Source organism: Opisthocomus hoazin, chromosome 16, assembly GCF_030867145.1.
Source record: "Opisthocomus hoazin isolate bOpiHoa1 chromosome 16, bOpiHoa1.hap1, whole genome shotgun sequence".
Lineage (NCBI taxonomy): Eukaryota > Metazoa > Chordata > Aves > Opisthocomiformes > Opisthocomidae > Opisthocomus > Opisthocomus hoazin.
In genome coordinates, this window is record NC_134429.1 from 15,458,935 (window position 1) to 15,479,748 (window position 20,814).

General features: G+C 44.5%; 1 protein-coding gene across 5 annotated transcripts in view; it reads right to left on the reverse strand.

The window, feature by feature from the left end:
* SPEN (spen family transcriptional repressor) overlaps positions 1–20,814 on the reverse strand; it is a 67,763-nt gene that overhangs the window by 22,353 nt on the left and 24,596 nt on the right. For all 5 annotated transcript variants that reach the window (XM_075437102.1, XM_075437099.1, XM_075437098.1 and 2 more), the window contains exon 4: positions 1,163–1,323. In XM_075437102.1, coding sequence (XP_075293217.1) covers positions 1,163–1,323 — 161 coding nt within the window. The remainder of the gene's footprint in view (positions 1–1,162; positions 1,324–20,814) is intronic.

The following is a 20,814-nucleotide window of genomic DNA, read 5'->3' on the forward strand; positions in this document are numbered from 1 at the left end:
ACCAAAGACATGAAGAAATTTGACCTTCCTTCTGAAACGTGAATTCACCCAGTTAAACCTGAATCGCAGCGTTCGCAGAAGTGCCTTTTTAATTTTGGATGTTGATTTTGCCAATGTCAAAAGCTTCTGGCTGATTCTTCCCTTTGCCTTCATTTTTAAACCGAGGGAACTACACACGCAAGGTTTTACATTGCTAAAGCTGGCAGTGCATGGTTATTACTTCTAAGAGACATCTAATTCAAGATGAAAAAGAAATGAAGTGTAACTTCATGAATAACCCACAAGGATACTGCATCGAGCAGTTTTCCAAAGCTGGGATGAGGCACCTGGAATGGAGATCAGAGCTACACAGCATTCAGTTCAGTCAATTCAGAAAGATAACCAGGCAGATTCATCAGATCTTGCAAAATCTGACTCACAACCATACAAACTGCCTGTGATCTGTAGGATATTTACCTCAGCGTTACGTCACTTCAAGGAATATCTCAGAAATAAATCTATAGAAAGAATATTACCATTGTGAGGTATGCTGCTCACAAAGTCAACACACATTATCTTAACTCAGCCAGCGCCTTTGTATCCAGGAATTATATTACAACTGTTTTACAAATGAGCCCATGCTGTTTTTTTCGTGGGATCTCTCCTGCATTCAGCACAGGAAACAGAGAATGATCATCTGCACTCCTCCATGAGTGGTTTCTTGCATTATTTACCATGCAATATTCAACGCCATCACGAATATGCTCATAGGTATTTTACAGCACTCAACACTGCAATAGAAAACCCTGAAGTTTTTGTCTTAAAAAAGAAACTGAAGCAGGGCAAGAATAAATGGTCCAAGTTCTACGTGAAAAAATTGAGATGCTTCAGGTTTTTGCCCCGGGGAAATCCACATTACTGTTTCAAAGCAGCAGCTCCAGTAGCTGTAAGCGCTCAAGCCCAGGGACTCGAGGTAGGGACCTGCAGCATTTCTCACCGGTGGTCACTAATGAAGCCATCTCCCCACCATCAGACGAGAACCGAGGCAGAAGCAGAGAGAGAATCCTGTTCTCGGAGGCAGCCTGCGGCTGCCATGTCAAAGACACAATAAAGATTATTTAACCAGTCCCTAACCTGCTCCCTATTCCTTTTTTCCCTGTTTCACTCTCCTACGTGAATTTACCTGTTGAGCGCACTGGAAGATTTTGAACCTTGATCCCAAAACTTTTCCGGGGTTCATCTTTCTCCAGAGACGGAAGCAGCTGGGACGCGGGCGCTGGGACGGCTGTCGACTGAACTGACCGTGCTGGGGACTCGTCGCTCGAGCTGCTGCTGGAGTCGCTGCTGTAAATGGCAGAAAGGAAGCGACAGATGAGGGAATGGAGGTGCAAAGCGACCAGAGGACATGGGTATTTTAATTCAAAAGCAAAACATCAAGAGTTTTTTTGCTCATCTACAGGCCTTTCTCTCTCCTTTCCTTGGTGCAGAAAAACCAGTTTCTGTAACACAGCCCAGTAGCACACAGGAATTTAGAGTCATTCTACAAATACTGTCCTACAAAGCCCTCAGAGGAGACAGTCAAGGAAACAGAATATGGGTAAAATGTCGCACAGATCTTGTTACGCGCCGTGACAATAGGGAAGATTTAATTAAGTGTCATACAATGTTGTATCAACTTAGGAGGTGCGTGGGAAGACTGGAGAAATACAGAGAGCCTAAAAATCCCTCGCAGTGCTCTCACGTACAAAAAAGAAATATTATCATGCTCTCAGGTGCCGCTGTCTATCCAAGACTCGACCCTGGAGTTCTCCTTATTGCCTCCTGTCCATCTTTAAAAAAAGACCCGTACTGCTGATGATACAAAAATCTCGTCCGAGAAAATCCTGGCAAGTTTTTTTTGTCAAATGCTCGAGAATAACCTGGGCAGATGTGTACGAACCAGAACCAGCAAACGCTCTTTACAGGTTCAGCCTCATCAGCCAACTTCAGGATATAAGAACATCTTTTATAAACAATAATTATGGCAGAACAGGATTTGCATATCAGATCATACAGGGAGTCAATCTAGTCCACCAACTCTTGACAGTGCAGATCGTTAGATGCTTCACAGGAGAGTAAGAAATACAGAGAATAATGTTATTAAAGCCTGCCCAGTGGGGACACGTCATCTTCTTCGGTGGCTGATTTCTTCCCCGAGGCAAGAGGGCTTATAACATCGCTAAAAATAATTTTGTCTGACATAACCCTGGAGACTCTCATTCTCCATTACACGATCAGCCTTCTAAAAAATTCTGCTGGAATTTTAACTCGGAGGCTGGAAGGGGGGGAGGTCTGCCACGTACAAAAATAACCGTGTCAGTTTTAAATTTGCTGCTTTCGACTGAATTTTTATGTTCCTCTCCACATCATATCAGAAAAATGATAACCAAGTTTATTTTTTCCTTGTCTTGAATTACTTCATAGGCTTCCTATATTCCCTTTTTACGTTACACCATTTAACTTTTTCTAGTCTTTTCTCAGGGAAACCATTTCAGGCTTCTATTTGTTTCCATGATTTGATTTCATGACCTCTTCTACTATACTCCTTTTTTGTGGGTGTACTGTTTATATGACACCAGCGTAGCAGTGACAGAGTCATTTTTTTCTCAAAACATTCCGAAAACCTGGATTTCTTCTAAACATCTTGGTGTAACGAGAGCTGTGGCACATTACTAAAAGCCCCTGGGGTCCATCCCCGTTGTATTCGGAGGCGCAGAGAAGGTGGCGATCTGTCCCAAAATGCTTACAAACAATTGAAGGAGGATATAAAAACACGCCAGACCAAACCAAACCAAAACAAGAAGGTCAAAAATGCAGAAGTAATCACAAACATGAGAAACTCTCCTCCTAGTCTCACCCTCTCATTACAGCCCTCCCAACCAGTTGACATCGAGCCGCCTCACGCACTGGTGCCTTTCCCACACGCTCTCCTCCATCCCCACAGGAGGAAGTTCAGCGGCGCTTTGGGAGAGGAGAAAAAACAACGCTGTGCCCGAAAGGAGTGAAGAACAGAGCCCTTTCTCCTGCCCTCCTCTTCTGAGGCGGGCGCTGCTACCGGCTCACCGAGGGGCAGCCGCCCTGCACCACCCAGCCTGTTATCTCACATGTTGCCCTCTCCGATCTACGGCCCCTCGTGTTTCTCAGCTCTGAATTTCCTACCACTGAGACACACCCGTTCACAGCCTCATTTTTCTTCTAAATTCGTAAACGGCCTTTGGTTTTGCCTCACCTGTGTTTGTGCAACGTGCTTTTGGCTCCTCTTCATGAATAAACTATTTCATTGCTGAAAGTGAAGCATGCCACAACTCACTCTTCGTCTTTTGCCCATTTATCCCATGCTCTCTGCCTCCTCCCTTTCTGCTAACTCTGGCAATGCTGGATCACCTCAAGTCCTCGTTAATTTGAAGTTCTTCTCTACAGCATTTTGGGAGAAGGAGGACAAACCCAGCCCCATGTGAACAGGCCTTCAGTAGTCGCAAGGGGTAACATCAGCAACCGCCTGCTACTATGAAATAAATTGGCAAAGAACAGAGAAACTTCTTGTAATACACAAATATAGTCAGAGAATGTGTGTGGGGAGAATCTGAAAATAATTCCCAAGCTGACAGCAGCACCGTGTGGCTTGCCATTCCCCTGGGGAAGGCTAAAATAAGGCATCAGGGCTGCAGCAAGCCTCTGCCCCGTACGCATTTTACTTTCCCTCCTCACATCTTGATGCTGGGTATTACAACCAACTATGTATTTCCTACAGCATTTTACATATTCTATTTTGCTAAGATTGTATATTTTAAGTAAGAGGCAGCATTGAATTTCTATTTAAGCAGTGCTTTAAAACAGGAACAGGTTATTTTTAGTTTTTCTTTTTATGAGGATGTTTAAAATATAGAACATACTGTTAAAATCACAACATTCCACTGGGGAAAAAAAAAAGAGATAATCTCTGGGTAACACTGTATGATGACCAAGCGCTGAAGCAGCAGTCTCACAGGGTGGTAAACCCTACAAGAGTTCGAATTCCATGTAGCTTTGGGAAACAAGGATCATGCTGATAACTTCCACTTCCCCGGTGAGTTTTAGGGATATGTGTCCCTCAGCAAATCAAGGCTTTCTGAGACATCCCAGAAAAAAAAAATTCATTATTTCCTGACTGTTTTTAGAAAGGAAAAAAAATGGTAGCAAGAACAATTGCCTTTTCTTTAGGGAAAGCCTCATCGCTTTTCCGATTGAAAAAACATGGATATAATAATTCAAAAGTAAGTCAAAGGTTTTATGTTGTGCGAATAGGAGAATGATGGAAGAGTTAATTATAGCTGCTGTGTCATCCAGTTATAGCACACAGCAGAATCAAAACAAAGCATCTGACAGTGAATTATACGTAGTCTCAAGCAGAAAACCAGAACTCCTTTTCAACTACCCCAGCTTTAAAAATATTCAAAACTAAAGCACGTAAGCTGCACGAGGGTATGTTCCCAGAATATTAAAATGAGGACATGGCTTTTCTTTTCCCTGTGAGTAATTTTGAAAACAACTGTCCTTTGCCAACTCACAGAAAGTTATTAAAAATTCTTCTAGCAAAAATAATTTTAGAAAAACTAGTTAGGGAAATTTTAGCCTGGGAATATAACAGATAGGTTAGAACAACTGTTCTGATAACCTCTTCCTTTAAGGTATTTAGAGTACACAGCAGGTCTTGGGGCAGGCCAAAAATGGCTTAAAGAAAATGGCTTTGTAACTTCATTTTGCGCTTCCGCCTCAGTATTAAACCCGCAATGATTTTTTCCAGAAGCAGAGTGTGCTCTGGCACTCAGCCTTTTCCCAACACGGGAAAACCTGCTCTTCAACATCCATGTAAACTCAGCGGAGCAGAATGCCAGCACACAGAAAAACAAATCTCCTGAGCTGTCACAACACACGCGTTGCACAGACAGGGAGCCTGTGCTGGGAATTTGCTTTTCTAAACATCTCGGGCTTACAGCTTCAGTCGCCTCTTCGGTGGTTTGCAGACTTTTCCTTGTGACGTATGCTCATTTGTGAAGAACCTGAAGTTTGAACCAGAAGGGTTTGAGATGCTCTTTTGTCCAGCCCAGAGTGCTTCTAACATCAGCTTCACTCCAGCTTTTATCATGGCATCACAGCGATGCAGAATAGAGATTTTTTGTTTCACTGTCAGCAAATCAGATGGAATCCTGAGCTATAAAGAAGATCGTTCTGACTTTAACGAGGAGGTGGGCATGAAATCCTTCTCTTACACACAAACTTTACTACCATGGTAGTTTACGATCCCTTTTAAAATATTAATCTGCCTTCCATAAATGCCTACAAGTATATAAGTATGTGTGTTCTTACTGACAGAATTTATCTATGTATCTATTTTCTATTAATCAAGATAAAAGCTATCCGTAAACCAATCTCTACATTTTATCCATATGGGCTGAGTCCCACAGACTCAACACGTAAGAATCTAGCAATGGGGTTCAGCTCACAAAACTGAGCCCCAGACATGCCTGCTTTCAATACGCTGCAGCTAATTCAGCACACAGAATTCTCCTTTCCTCACTTCTAACTGCAAAGCTAACATTTCAAATCCTGGTGCAGGCATCCTATACAACCAGTCCTCACTTCCACAGAAATACCTCATTTTCAAGTAATTGCATTTTGCAGTTCTAGTAACTAACTATGAAGTTACGCTCCATTTATGTATGAAAAATGAAAGCATTTGAGTGAAGAATACAAAGTGAGCCGTTCTCTTTGTTCCCCAGCAAAAAGGAGATAAAAGAGAGACTCCAAACCAGTCGATGTAACAGGATACCCGCTGCTTTTCGTCAATGGCAGCCGCGCTGAATCAAGGGATCTCACAACCTGCCCTACCCTTCTGCAATTGGAAAATGTGGGACAATTGTCATTTCTGCAGATTGATTTGAGAACGGTGAGTCAGCTGTACGGCTGGTGCCTACCCTCCTCCCGGCAAGCAGGAAACACCGCCGCCTTCGTGGAAAATAAAGCAGAGAGAAGCTTTAACACGCGCTGCGGGCGATGCGCTGCCGAACTTCAGGTTTAAAAACAAACCAAAACCAAACCAAACAAACCAAAACCAAACCAAACCAAACCAAACCAAACCAACGTCTGATTGTCAGGGCAAGTTAAGAAACAAGGCACCTAAAATAATTCGAAACTCTTTTCGTTTTTCAAGGGAACACATGCCAAATTTCAGCAGGAAGAAAAAAACCTAAAAATTAATTGACTTTTTTTTAATAGTTGCCTTCAAAAAATATTTAACCAGAACTAGTAAATGATCCAGGATTCTTTTCACAGAAATATGCAGAGCAATTACCTTTTTCCTGCCAAAATTAACCAAAATGAGGAACCCTGCCTGGATCAGCTCTGACTCAATACCCTGTCACGCTAACCTCCAAGTAGAGATTATCTCCTAGAAAGATCTGTTCAGGACAGCAACACAGGAGAACCTCCCGCAGCACGAGTCCCAGCTGACGGCAGGTTATTCTCACGGCTGATGTCAGCAGCGGATTCCTGAGCCGGGTCAGGAAATCCAAAGTTAATGTACAGTCAGAAGCAACAGGAACCCTTTTTTCTCATCCCGCCCTTTCCAGATCGGGGTTAAGTCACCGTAGATGATCTCTATGCACAAAACACCAGCTTCAAAAGTCGGCTACTGGCAGTGCTATGTGCTCAGGAGCTCTACCCAGAAGACACAAAAGCCTGTAATACTTTGTATCTCATCAACAGCCTTCGGAAAGATACTGCCAGTTATGCTTCTCGGACCTGGGAAAACAGCACCAGAAAACTGGTCAGTGTCCTGCATGTACCAATGTGTTTTTTGGGAAAAAATTAAAAAAACGTGACTACTGCCAGCCAACATCGAGAAAAAAATATGACACTAACTGCTCGAAACAGAAAAACCTTAAAAAATATATCATCTTCCATTCTAGCTACAGATTAAAGGATCTTTGCCTGTGAAACTCTTTGACTTCTCTTCCAGATGAAAAATTATATATTGAAAAAGTATATGCACAGGTCTATTACAGGCTGCTATTTCTGCCATACTGCTAAATACTACAGGAACGTAAAAACATATTTAACTAGAATTTCCCCCATTCTCTACACATGTACAAGCCAAAAAGCACACATCACATGACACGTACCGTGCTGAGACCAGCAAGTAACCTATTCCCACACAACTCAGACACCAGGTCACTCCAGCAATCCCGACGGCTGTTCTGCCACGTTCGAGGAGGAATAACCATGATGAAAATTCAAGAGGCCTGGGCAGAGGGTTAGCGTCTCTTTGTCTGAGCCGATTCCGACGCTGACCTAAATACGCAGGTGAGCAGCAGGTAGCTGTTTTGTACACACGGTGTGTCCTGCATAATACCAGTCCACATCAGTGTAAGAAAAAAAAAACCAAAATATTTTTCTCATCTGCGGAAATAAATATGGGTTTTTTTCTTCCTAGTTAAAAGGAATTGTTGAACCTGAAGGGAAAGGTATCAGAAAACCCAGTGAAACATCTAAAGTCTGTTTGTCTGAAGGGATCAAGAGGTAACGAGTCGTTACCATATTTTGCAGACTACAGGCGAGCAGCTGAAGGGGCCCAGCCCACAGGCACATACCACAAAGAGCTTGAACCCTGCTCTTCCATTTCACAACAAAACTTCACGTTTTAAATAAGTATATAAGCAGGCTCTGGCTGCTGGGTGTGAAAGGGTGGAGAAAGCGAGCCGGGGAGCAGAGAGCTACACCTAGTACTGTCTCGGTGTAACTACCCTGTGCCCATCACCCCGGCCTCCGGCACCTTCGGAGCTGGCGGTGCAAAGCACGCCGGGGCGCGACTGCATGACATTCTTGGCACCCTTTCAAGCCGCTGAGAACTAGCCACCCAAGGAACTTTGGTTTGTACATGTCACACAGGCAGCCTTGGAAGTATTTAACAACACACAGCTACATAAAACAATCTACAGACCGGGGGGGAGAGGAGACATACTGCATGTAAGCAGAAAACAATCACAAAAGGCACACAAACATCAAATTAAAAAAAAAAAAAAAAGCATTTACTGCTCTGAAGAAAGATCAGTAAATACTGCAGACAACTGAAATTAGGCCATCCTCTTTCCCTTAACTTTTTCTCTTACCACACCCAGAAAGGAGACTTAAGAAATCTCCTGCTGGGCTGGAATCCTGAATCGAAAGAAATGAAATGAAATGATGTTTAAAGGCCATGGGAAAGCAACACAACCATGGCAACTCGCTGTCTTTCAGCTGGCCAAGTAACACAGCCTGTTTGCTGTATTTTTTTTTCAGTCTTTGACCAGTAAGTTTAAGATAGTCTCCAGATAATAGTTGCCACATATTTAACCGCAGTCAAGTGACTGGGTGATTAACATCACATTTTAATTTCCATGACAAGCCGTACTTATGTATGCAATCACTTTATCATCGTGTCTAACAGACACCTGCACTTCGGTGAGAAACAGCGGCCTGAAATGAATCACCGAAAAGATGAAGAAGTTGCTGAGGAGGACAGAGGACTGCTCCCACCCCCATAACCACCCTTCCCCTGGAGCCACACGCTCAGAGTTGCAAGACAACTGTGGGCTCCTTTTAATTCTTCCTGCAACTAAGTAATGCATTATGATCGCTAAAAATATGTATGTTTATATTAATCCCCGCCTGGCGGACGGAGACTGTGCCCAACCCACAGCCGGAGTTACCACCTCGCTCCTTGACCTCCGTCCCTCTGTCCTCAGGCTTGAACTTTGTACAGTCAAGAATAAAAAACACAAATCTGGAAGGAGAAAAACCTCCTGGTTACAGACACACCAGCCTATCTACATCGCAAACAGCCACCTCAGCAATCACAGCAGCTTACCCCTGCTGGGAAGATGCCACGCAAGCCCTCGGCCGTGGATGGGTTTGGTGTTGACCTTGGGAGAAGCTGGAGCTGCCCGCCTCGCCAGCCACCGCCTTTTCGGAACACAGATGGCTCCCGGGGAACGGTGCGACTGCTCACACTCAAAAATGAAGCTCCGGGAAGCCGGAGGAAATGCTCTCCTAGCAAACGGCCACGGCGATGGAGCAGGGTGCTGGGAAAGATGAAAATCATCGAGGCCTTGAGGGTGAAGTACGAAGCTAGCTCTTTGGCGTAGCTTTCCCACAATTAAACTTCCACCGATGCAAAGAAGGAAGAAAGAGGGTGGGTGTGAGAATGTGCGAGTCTGAAGAGCCTCTGGTTTTTAACACTACCTTCATTGAGGGAAGCCTTGGGTCAAGAACCAGCCCCTGTGAGCAGTCCCGCTGCAGCCAGCCCGAACTCCCACCTCCTCCGACCACACCAGGCTTCAGCCAAATTCTTGCAAGCGCTGCCAGGACCTGCCTGCAGAAGAGCTGCTGCTCAAGGCTGCCGGCACCGATAAGCCTGCAATCGCAGCGGCTTTTAAAAGAAAATGGCGGGGCAGAGTTCACCGCTTCGGCGGAGGAACGGCTTGTGCAGTCTAGAAGAAAAATTGCTTTCAGCCCTTTGGCCAAAATTAGCGTAATACTGTGAAAGTAAACAGCTTTTGCCAGCTATCTGCAGATGATCTAAATTAGCATTTTGCAACTGTCACCTCAGAGCATATAAAATCTTTAAAAAAAACCCCATTTTCGTTGAAGACTCATGGGAGGTAGGTATGTCTTAACATCCCTGCATTGCAGATGGATAAATAAGGTAAGGAGAGGCCAAGGGCTTTGCCCAAGGTCATTCAATGAATCACCGAGGGAGCAGGCTGAGAAACTTATCTCCTGGCTCGCGGGAGGCCACATCTTTTCAAAATATTGAGAAAGCAACGTTTAAAGGCAGTTTCCTAAACAACTGCACTGCTTTCCTGAAGGGACCTACTATGCATCTTTAAAAAAACAAAACAAAACACAAAACCAAAACAAGCCCACAAAACACAAAACCCCTACTCCAAGTAGTGCCTACAAGCCAGGAGAGTGAAATGCCATTTAAAATGCAACCACTGCTGTGTCCAAGTAGGTTACTACCCGCTTACTTTAGGAGTAAAAAGCAACTCCTTTTGCCCTAAAAGCACTGTCCAACGATTTCCTGGGAATAAACAATTCTTAACACAATTTTAAAAGCATTCAGCCCTAGCTATACTGACATCATGCTGAGCACTGGACATTTTTCAGAAGAAACGCCATTTTCACACACACACTAAAACCAAAAAAGCATCAGCTCTGATTCACCCCCAGGTTATTCCAGTCTTCCAGATGTATAAATGTTTTTTCAACATAAAACTGCTGGTAGATCACGGCAAACAGGCCTGCAGAATTAATTCCATCTTCGTGTTTTAGAAAAGCATCACACACCTAAAAAAGCCCAAACCTGGCAGTATTTTTACGCCCTACATCCCTGACAGCTCTCATCTCCCCGCCATCCGGCCCCACGCATGCCCCACCGACCCCACCCCAGGCCGCTCCTTACCTTCTGCTCCCCACGGGCAGCGAGCCCCTGACCTTCTGCTCTGCCCTGCCAAAAGCCGGGTGAGATCACCGCCTCCCTCTTCAAGGCCCTGGTTCTTAGCGCTACACAAAACACCATTTGCTGAGATTCCCGATTCGGAGCCGTTTTGAAACGGTGCATCCTCTCTCACAAACAAACCGGATTGTTCTTCGGATGGGAGGTGCAATGGCAGGCATGCCAAGATACACAGCTGATAAACAATGTCTCTTCAGTAAAAACGGGACCATGCGAAGCTTAATATAGAAATCCCATTCATGGCAGATAACGCCGTGGAAGTTTAGTGCTGCTAAAAATGGTCGCCATTGTCCAAAGAGCGAAATCTAAAAGAAAATGGACAAAGCGACCCTAGTTCTCCATCAAAAATAAGTACATTCATTAAGGGCGTTTTTGAAGCAGAACTTCTATTGCCTTAGAACTTCTATTTTAAAGAAATGCCAACCAGATGAAGGGAAGAATAATTCCAGAGGGTTTGTTTTTCTTTTTTAATATATTTTTTTTTTGACCAACTACAGCAACTGGAAGATGCACACGAGCACTCTGTCAAACTGGAACGGTAGCTGTTATTCTCACGCAACGGACTACTTAAAATGGAAGGCCTGAGAAAAAAAATGTCATTTCTGTGATCTCAGGCAGCATACGTTATAAAAGAGCAGACATTTGATGAGTTGTATGCTGAGGATTAATTTGCCATTTAAAAATGCAGAGAACAGATGGATCTCTTGGCTGGGACTATATTTGGGAATTACTTCATTTTCTGCCCACATACAAATAAAAATACAACTTAAAGTAGAACTTTTTGTGAAATTTCAAATGTGGAGAAAACACTTCAGCCACAAAAATGAAATAAAAAAGATAATCTTTGTACGAAACAGGTAAAGTGCCACAGCCTAGTGAACGTATACCATGTTGGTGGGGAAAACGCGTCTTTACATTTGTGGAGCAGCTACATAGAGTACCACCAGCCTTAGAAATTAAAAAAAAAATTAAAAACATCCAAAAGCGGTATCATATGGCAGAGTGGTTTTTGGGTCTGTCTCTTAAAAGTAACTTCTGAAAAAGCACCCTACTGTAATTTAATTCAGCAGTATTTGTTGTGATTTAGTGATTAAACCCCTACATGGTCAGAAGTCCAGGGACTCCCCTTCCTGAAAAACCCTGGGACAATTCCGTCACGCTAACCAGAGATCGTAAAGCAAGGACGAGGACTTCGATATTTGTGGGGAAAATGCCAAAGCAGGGAAAAATGCAAACAAAAAATGCCTTATATGCTCACAACTCCCTGGCCTGACCGCTTTTACATCCCCGGCCTCCACACCATGCGGCAGTGGGAGCGCACAGTTACCAGGGCTGGGAAAGGAGAAGCAGCACGAGGCAATTCAGCTGGTACGCTGGAGATTACAGGACAGAAGGAACATCCTCCGAGGAATTCCCATACGCAAAGCCTACGTGCCCCACCTGTGCGCTTCCCTTCTGGGATCTGGTGCTTAGGGAGAGCAGGCTTTCAAACCTCCAGACCACAGCGGCACAGCGAGGCGCAGCCTGCAAGCCACATATACACTATTAATTCAGCATCTTCCTTTTTTCACACCTGATTTCTAAATGTTACAGGGAGACTGCATGCTAAAAATCAAAGCCAACATCAACTCCTTCTGAAACAACCGTTAGATAGCATCTCTTTGTGGGAGAAACACAATGAGCCATTCCTCACTTCGCCTCAAAACAAACAAACAAACAAATAAATAGAAAACTTACAAGCCAGCATTTACCCAGCAAAGCCCCGACCGGTGCGGGACATCTTCGGAGTATTCCCAGACTCTGAAACAGGGATAAACACGGCTCCATGTGCATTTAGAAAGCGAAGAAGAACAGAAAATTTGTACTAACCCGACAGCTTCCTTCCTGCGACTATTCATCCTTCACAATCCTGACAACAGGACATACCAGGCAGTAAACAAACACTGAAGGGAGGGACTAAGTTCAAAGCAACTGTGTAAATCTCACATAATTTGAGGGTTTCAGATCTTGCAGCAACCTCTTACCAAACGAGGTGTCAGATGACACAAGGAGGTCAAACCTGTAGCAGCCGGAATAAGTAGGGCACTTCCCATCTCTCCATCAGCCCAGCCCGGCACCATTTGTCCGTGGGGACCCGGTGCTGTTCATTCTTGGGAATTTGCTTTCAGGAGGAGAACAGTGCCTTTCTTTCACACGTTATCAGACTAGAAAAGGTTTCAACTCTCCAATGGATGAAAGATAATAAAATACATGAATGCCCTTATTGCCGGCATCTGCTGGAGATGCGTCTTAATTACTCTCCTGATTTCTAAAGGCGTTGATGAGGTTGTCATATTTTTCCCCAGGTACAAAAACACTGAAGATTTCTGGCACTTGTGGAGAATATAAGGCAACTGTGGAAGAAATGAGGAGACAGCCCTGAAAACCATTTCCCTCTCCTAGAAAGGAATCTCCAAAAGGTACTTTTGCTGCCATCCCAGACTTCCAAGTGTCTTCTAGCCAAAATCGTCGCTTTGAGCTAAATAAAGCAACTGCACGCTGAAGCCCAGGCATTTTTCAAAGAGAAGGCTCCGCGTTCCACTTCTCCAAGAAGGAGAGAGGACTTGCGGTTGGAAGGAGACGGGGTGTTTGTTTCTGAAACCCAGCAAGCACCTTTGCTACAGGATTCTTGTGACAGACAGATTCACAGAGTAGTCTTGTTTCTTAATGCCACGAACACTAAAAGCACTATTTTTGTTCTTGTGCTAGGCAGTTAAATAATAATGCAAGCTTCCCCACCCCCCCCCACCCCCCCCCCAATAAATAACAGCATCAACACAGTACACAGCTCCCTCTTCCTCCTTTTGGAAACTCAGCTTTTGCCTCCCTTAAACACAACAGGTGGTCGGTCATGCTTTTTGATTTTAAAAAATTAGTACTGTGTCGTCTTGGCACGGACAAATTGTTTTTCCTCTACACAACGTCGAAGCCCTCGCTTCTCTCCAAGTCTGTGATTTTCCACTCGTAAACGTGCAGCACACTCCTCTCCAAGCAGCATCACCAGCTGACCGTAATGATCTGGAGAAGGATATCTAATCACCCGCTAAGAGGCTTTCACACTTAAAACCCTGATGCCATCATTAGTGGTTCTGGCACTCGCGACACTGCGGATGGACTACGCTTGACGCTTGGACGTTAAGGGCAAACCTAAGTGCATCAGTTACACAGTTAATTCACTGGGCAAAGATTGAGGGATGATACGCTTTTTTTTCCCCCAGTAAGGTTTATTTACCATTAATTCACATCCCTCTGACCTTAGTTTAAGCACAGCATGTTCTACCTAGAGCTGTTTTTAAGGTTAATGCCCAGGTCTCACAAATACAGCTCGAAGAGAGCTGTTCTCCCAGCCCTTAGGTTTTCAGGGGAAGGTTCTCCTCCTGAAGCTACGACAGTGTCACATCCACGCCTCTGGCAGAGGCAGAAACATCCTCTTTGGCAAAAAACACCCCAAGTCGCTGCATTTGCAAGTCCCACCGAAAATGTGAAGGGACGCTCTGTCTACCCTTTAATGGAAACACGTATGACTGAACCCAGGCAGCAGCTGAATTTTTCTTTGATGATCGTAATGACTGGTATTTGTTCGGGAAGCATTCAATACAGCCTTCCTCTGTTGCTATTCATCTCTCCACGTGAATATTCATTAGAAATTATTAAACTGCCCATTATTCCGAAGGTCTTGCTGACGGGAATCCTCTCCCCCACCTTTCGCTGCCTGTAATGTATGTGTCTCCATCTGAGCTGTACAGACTCCCTTCAGCATCACTGGAGACAAGCAGGCACTTCGAGACTGTGATCCTCTCATCTATTTTAGCGACGATTCACATCCCAGTTGTATTTCTCTCGAGGAAGGGGGATCTGGACCACTGACGCAGAGGGAGGCACCCAACACAGCCTATCACACTTCAAGGTTTCCCTGTTTTGCTTGGCTTTTTCGGGGTTTGATCTCCCCCGGCTCTGTCGGCATACAGCAGGGAGGGAACCGGAGGCAGACTCCTTCCTGCCTTCAGGATCCCGCAGACTGAGCCTGCCTTCTGAGAAGTAACACGGGCAGCTTCAACTTCCCTGACCTCAGCTAATTCTTTCCTTCCCTCAGCCTACTCAAGATGATTAAGCAAAATACTTGGAAGGAAATCAAAGCCTTAAAAACGCAATTAGAAGTGACCATTTTGTTAATACGCGTGTACGAACAACCCCAAGTCAAGCCCAATCCACCAACAGCACCAGACCTTCCCCGGGCTGCAGCACGCCTGCGGGAAGAAAATCAATTTTCAGCAGCTCCCGCAGCCTCAACAAAAAGCCCAAGGCAAAACTCAGGACAACGTCTCTCCCGATATTTGGCGGGAGCAATGCCTTCCATCCGGCTCAGGTTTTTCCCACCATTCCTAAAAAAAGCAGGTGAGGAAGACCCCAAACTGCCAAACCTCACGCCAGACACCGGCTCCTGCACCTGCAGACCTGCAGCTGTCCACAGGTGACTCAGAAATGTTGTGTTTAAAACACAGCAGGTCTTCCTCCCCTAGCAGAGGATAAGGCAAGCTCACATGAGGGTCTGGATTTAGCTGCCAGAAAACCTCCTATTTGCTAACAAAGACTCTGATCTAATTGCAAGAAGCTTTACAGCATTAAAAAAAAAAACCATCTCTTTAACAGAATGCAAAAACAATGAAGTTGTTTGAGACGATCAAAGCAGTTATCATTGTAATAAAACAGAGGTATTTTTCTAGGACCCCTTTCCATTTGCACCCATCCTCAACACGCTGCATTTTTAAGACTCCCTTCCTGAAATTAATTTGGAAAAAAACGGAAATCTTTCTCTGCCCGGAAAGGCAAAGAAATCAAATGCACTTTGAAAAAGCGGCAGCAGCAAAGCTTCTCGGCCCTGCTACAGAAACAAAGACTGACAGACCAGATTTAGATAAACACCTACTTCTGCAAATTTAGGAAGAGGCTTAATTGCTTTGCCATTTAGAGCCAGCAATTAGCAACCATTATTGGGAGCAGTGCGGGGGGATGGGGGGGGTTATTAATTGCGACAAAACGGCCCTCTTTTTTGGGCAGCTCATACAAAGACAACTAGGTATAAACTTGACAATAAGAATTTTATTGTATATTCATAAGAAAGGTGGGGGTGGGTTCTTCCAGAGGGGTTAGCAATGTTGAAATCTCTGCTTTATTTCACAGCCGTGTCCTGTCTCTCTCACACCACGGCAGCGGTGCTGTTCAGACGCGCGGGCAGCCTCCAAAATCGCCCCTTTTTGGGGATTTTTGGGACTCACTCCTCCGGCAAGGGAACCAGCGCTTCCTTCTAGAGCGGGCAGAGCGCTGAAAGAAAGGTTTCAAAAACCGAAGAGAGACCTCCAGCTCGAGAAGCCGAGGTGCAGAGCCCGGCTCCCTCCCTCAGAGCCGCCTTCTACACGGGCGCCGCCGTTCCACTGCCCGACCGCGGCGCTTTCCTGCGCGGTGTGAGAAAAAAACCCTTCACGCAAGAGCGAAAGCCGCTCCAGCGCTGGGGTTGGGTTTTTTTTATTGAAAAGGTTTTTGTAGAAAGCGGAGGTATTTTTCCCCGCCGGGTTTGCAGGGTGGCCCCGCCCCGAGGGCGGCGCGGCGGCGGGCCCGGCCGGCTCCCGCCGGTTCAGACCGGTTCTGGGGCGCAAACAAGCCGCTCCCCCGCCGCTCGCCCAGGCGGCCGCCGGCCCGGGGCTGCGCGCCCGCCCCTCACAAAGGCGAGGCCGCCACCCGCCCTTCGCCTCAGAGCGCCGGGGGAGGCGGCCCCGCGCCCCCCCCGCACCCGGCCGCCATTACAGCGCCGCCACGGCTCCCGCCGCCACCGGAGGCGACCTAAAGAGGCGGATTTTTCAGAGCGAGATAGAAATCTCTTATGCAACGCGCATTTTTTTTTTTTTTAACAGATTGTACTTCAGAGTCCAGAGATGAGGTAATGCGAGTCGGCGCCCTCCCCCAGCCGCTCTGTCAGCAGCTCGGCGGGGCTCCGGCTCCCCCCGCGCTGAGGTGACCGGCGGGCTGTCGCTGGTTGCCCTGTCCAGGGGACGGGGACATCGCTGGCGAGGACATCTGCGATCCTGGGCCTTTTTTTTTTCTTTTTTCCCCCCCCAAAAGAGGATCTGTTTACGTGTAAATACGCACGTACAGGTAGTCTTCTTCATCCGTTTTGGAGAAGGAAGGGTATAAAGGTTTGCTTTCTGTATTTTAATCTTCATAAAAATACCTCTCTTCTGTCTTCAAAGCTGTCTGAAAATTTTCTGCCTGTACTCAATTTCAAGAAACTTGATACACTCCCAAGGGTAAAAAAAAAAATGTTTAAGAGGATGGTCTAGGCTATATTTAGATGAGAAGCAGCGCAAGCTGACATGAACAGAAACACAAGAAAGAACAAAGTGAAAATGCTCGACGGTTGGTAACAAAAACCTGAGACTATCCGAGTTGGATTTTTTTTAATTTTCCTTTCCCTAATTCACATGTCCCTGTACAGCCAGAACATCAAAGCAGCACATGGCTTTACGTGAACAAAAGGTAAAGATGAGGTGTTTCACCTGACTCTCAGGGGATTTACTGCTGCTTTTGTGGTCACTGAAAAGCAGGCTGCCTACTCTCAGCAATTTTTTAGTTGGTTGGGTTTTGTTTTTGTTTTTAAATCTTAGCCTAATTCTTTTTCCCATACAAACAGGAGTGTGCTCAACCTCGCTGTCCTACCAGAAAAGATTAAAAATATTCAGGTGATCTCTACAGTGCAAAATTTATGTGGAATTATTTAACATCAGCAAAGGCCACCTCACAGATACTTAAATACAAGCATCAACAGCTACATTTAACTTCATTCTTAGGATTTTTCAGCTGTCCCCAGCAGAGGCATCTCTCAGCCCACTCAAACACCCTAAATCCCTTTAGAACTCAGTGATTCATCACTTGCTGGCAGACAAACGAAGCGGCAAAGAGGAGATGAAGACAATGGTAAAGGAAGGTTTGCATTATGTACTGAAAATAAATTCACTTTTTTCTACTTTCACTTCAGTTGTTTAAAGGGACTAAGAAAGTCCCCAGCAAAACCAAACACACTGCAGCCTCCACGGGAGGTTTCAGGGAGCCTGTTTTTCCCATGATTAAAATTCTCTTGGCAGTATTCCTCATCAGTTTATTTCAATATTAAGACACACCAAATAACACATAAGTATTCCTTTCCAACTGTAATTCACTGCTCCAGAAAGAATTTCATCACAGAGAAACCTAAAATTAAAAAACGATCTCTAATTACTTTATGAAAGCCTTGCCCACTTGTCATTTAAAGTTTTGCTATCACAATTATCGAAAAAAATCCATTTTCAGACATCTGAATGTGCAGTTTCTCACCATCGCTTTAATCCAGCACTACAGGAATGACTACGCTCTCCTAAATCCCGGTGGACATAAAGTCACTTCGCGTCTAAGCTGAAGTTGCTTTTTTAACTCCAGAGCAAGATCTATTTTACATTACATGCTACAGGAAATTATTCATTGAACTAGTAATCTCACATCACTTATCTGTAAGTTTACACAGACACATGCGATGTTCACACTTTCACATTCTGGGCATCACCTATAGGAAATCAAACACTGCTGGCAGGATTTTGTAAATAAGTTTAAATCCTGTTTCAACAAGGAGCGTCGCCACGTGCCCAGCTTTTAAGAGCAAAACGTCCCACTGCTCAGTGCCATGTGGCTCAATACATCACTGCAGCAAAGCTTTAAAAATAATCACTAACACATGGAACAGCAAGAAACGTGTAAAGCCATTTGACATTACAAAACTGCATAAAAATGCACAGGAAGTTTTTTTTTAGAACACCTCAACAAGCAGCCCAGAAAAGATCATTTTCTACAAAAAAAAAAACCCAAAACGGGGGGGATTTTTTTGCAGGAGGTTTGGCAGGGCACAAACAAAATCTGGTTTGCTTCCTATGGGATCACACAACTTCCATGCATATTCAGCTTCTTCCATGACACAGTACAGAAAGTATGTCTGCTAATATATCATTTGTGGTGTGTGTTGAGATCAACAAAATGGAGAAATTAAGGCTTCTGGTGGCAGAAAATTAAAATACAATTTTCAAGGTTTTTTTACTCTTTTGAGGCGATTAAAAAAGCCAAAACCCAACGATCCTTTTCCACAACACGGGTGGGGAACGAGCAATCTCACGTCAAGAAAACTTCCAAACACAAACTCTTCCTCAGCTCCATGCAGGCCAATGCCACCTGAGATAGCGGCCCCTGCAGAAAGCGGCCGCATCCACCAGCTTCCCTGCCTCATCCCGGTGGGCAACTTCAGAGAGGCCACAAAATGCACCCAGTAAAGCTCTGCTTCAGAGAATATGGTTTTATTTTTGCTGTGTTCTTTTTGGTCTTATTCTACATTACTCCTTTGCAGCTCCCATTACAAATCCCCCGTAAAGGCCTCCGAATACACATTTAAAGAGAAGCTTAACTGAGATCCCACGCAACACGCTCCGAACCTTTACGAAATAAAGGCTTTTTTCATTTTTTTTTTTTCAAAACAATCTGCAGAGCACCTTTCCTCACATTATTGTCCAGGAAAATTGTCTCCATTTAATGAAAGTCATATTTACTTCACACAGCTCTCGGAAAACCACAAGGAACAAAGCCCAAACGTCTCCTTTGCCACCTTCCAGCTCGTTTTTCACAGCACCACGAGGACAGTGCCACGCACAAAGTTCTCACAAGTGTTCGATACCCACGGATTCCCACAGGCTCCAGCGTTTGTCTCCAAACATTCACAGGAGTGTGGGTAAGAGTCCCACACCTCTGAGTAAACACAACTGGTTTTTGCCTTTTCCACCCTGCCAGCTGAGACAGACACGAAGAGACTCGAGTGACAAAGTTCTTCAATACATACAATTTCAGAAGAACTCAGTGTCATGAAGACCTTAGTAATTTCACAGCGTCACAAAATCGGCCATTTCCACTCACAATAAAGCCATAAGAGGATCTCCAGTTTGCTAAAACCCCTGAGAAATACTACGGAAATTGCAAAAAGTAATTCTTCTTCCGACAATAACAAACCATCCCTAGTTATTCCAGATAAATCCCAGTCTAGAAATGAAAAATAGATACACAATTTGGTCAATCAACCCAGCGATGACACAGCCACAATTTACTACCCAGCGTACAGAGATGCAAATAAATTTCTGCCTGGTCTGGGTTTTGGACAGCAAGTGGGAGCACCTTATACCAGCAAAAAGGGGGCAAGAACGCTTTCGCTTACCACAGGGTATGAAGCGTTTACATATCTACACTGCTAAATTCAAAACGTGTTAAAAATTAAACAGCAAAGTCCACCTGTGCTTTAAAGACTTCAAGGCAAGGTGGGGTTTTATTTTACAAGGTAAAGATACAGTTATATGTTTATTAATATCTAACTATTTGCTTAGAAACATGTAGAACTCCTTTCTGATCTTTCAAAATGAAATATACTATCCACCAGATTCCATTACTTGCTCTACTGAATTTTGAATTTACTGTATTAATAAGAAAAAAAATGTTTATTTCCATTTCCTCCCAGAGTATCATCTAGTTTTCCATTACTACGACTAGAAATTGCCAAGAAAATGAAATGCTAAAGCACAGCAGACACTGCTTATCTTCTGATTAAATCTTAAAACTTTGTTCCAGTGGGATCATATTCAGTCCTCTCCAATTCCGAGCAGTATTTCATCCCATCTCAACATCCCAGCAATGTCATTCTATAAATATTACGAGTCTCCTGGACTCCCTTCTATCCACTCTGCAGTGAGCAAAGGAGCACCAGAAGAGAGGGGGGTTTCCTGCTTGGGATTTTTTTTTAAAACCTTAAACGTAACCAGGCCTCCTTTCAGTTAATCTTCTCTAGGCTTATTTTGGAGATCTCTGGAAGTCTCACCCATTTTTTTAAGCTATAATAAGTGTGAAAATCTTTGACAAAGGGTTGTCTTCATCTAAGTGTTAAGATCTCATTGAGAGAGAGGTGTTAGAAATAAACAAGCCTTTAAAGCAGCCTAAAAGTCATCTCAAATATTCTAGAGATGCCTCTCTCTCCACCTGCTCTCTGGCCGAGACAGAACCTGGATTTCTAAATCCAGGAGGAGAAAACAATTAATTAAAAGAAGTAAATAAAACTTTGCATGGTTCTTTAGACACCAGGGGGGTGGGGACACCAGAACAGGAGAAACTGATTT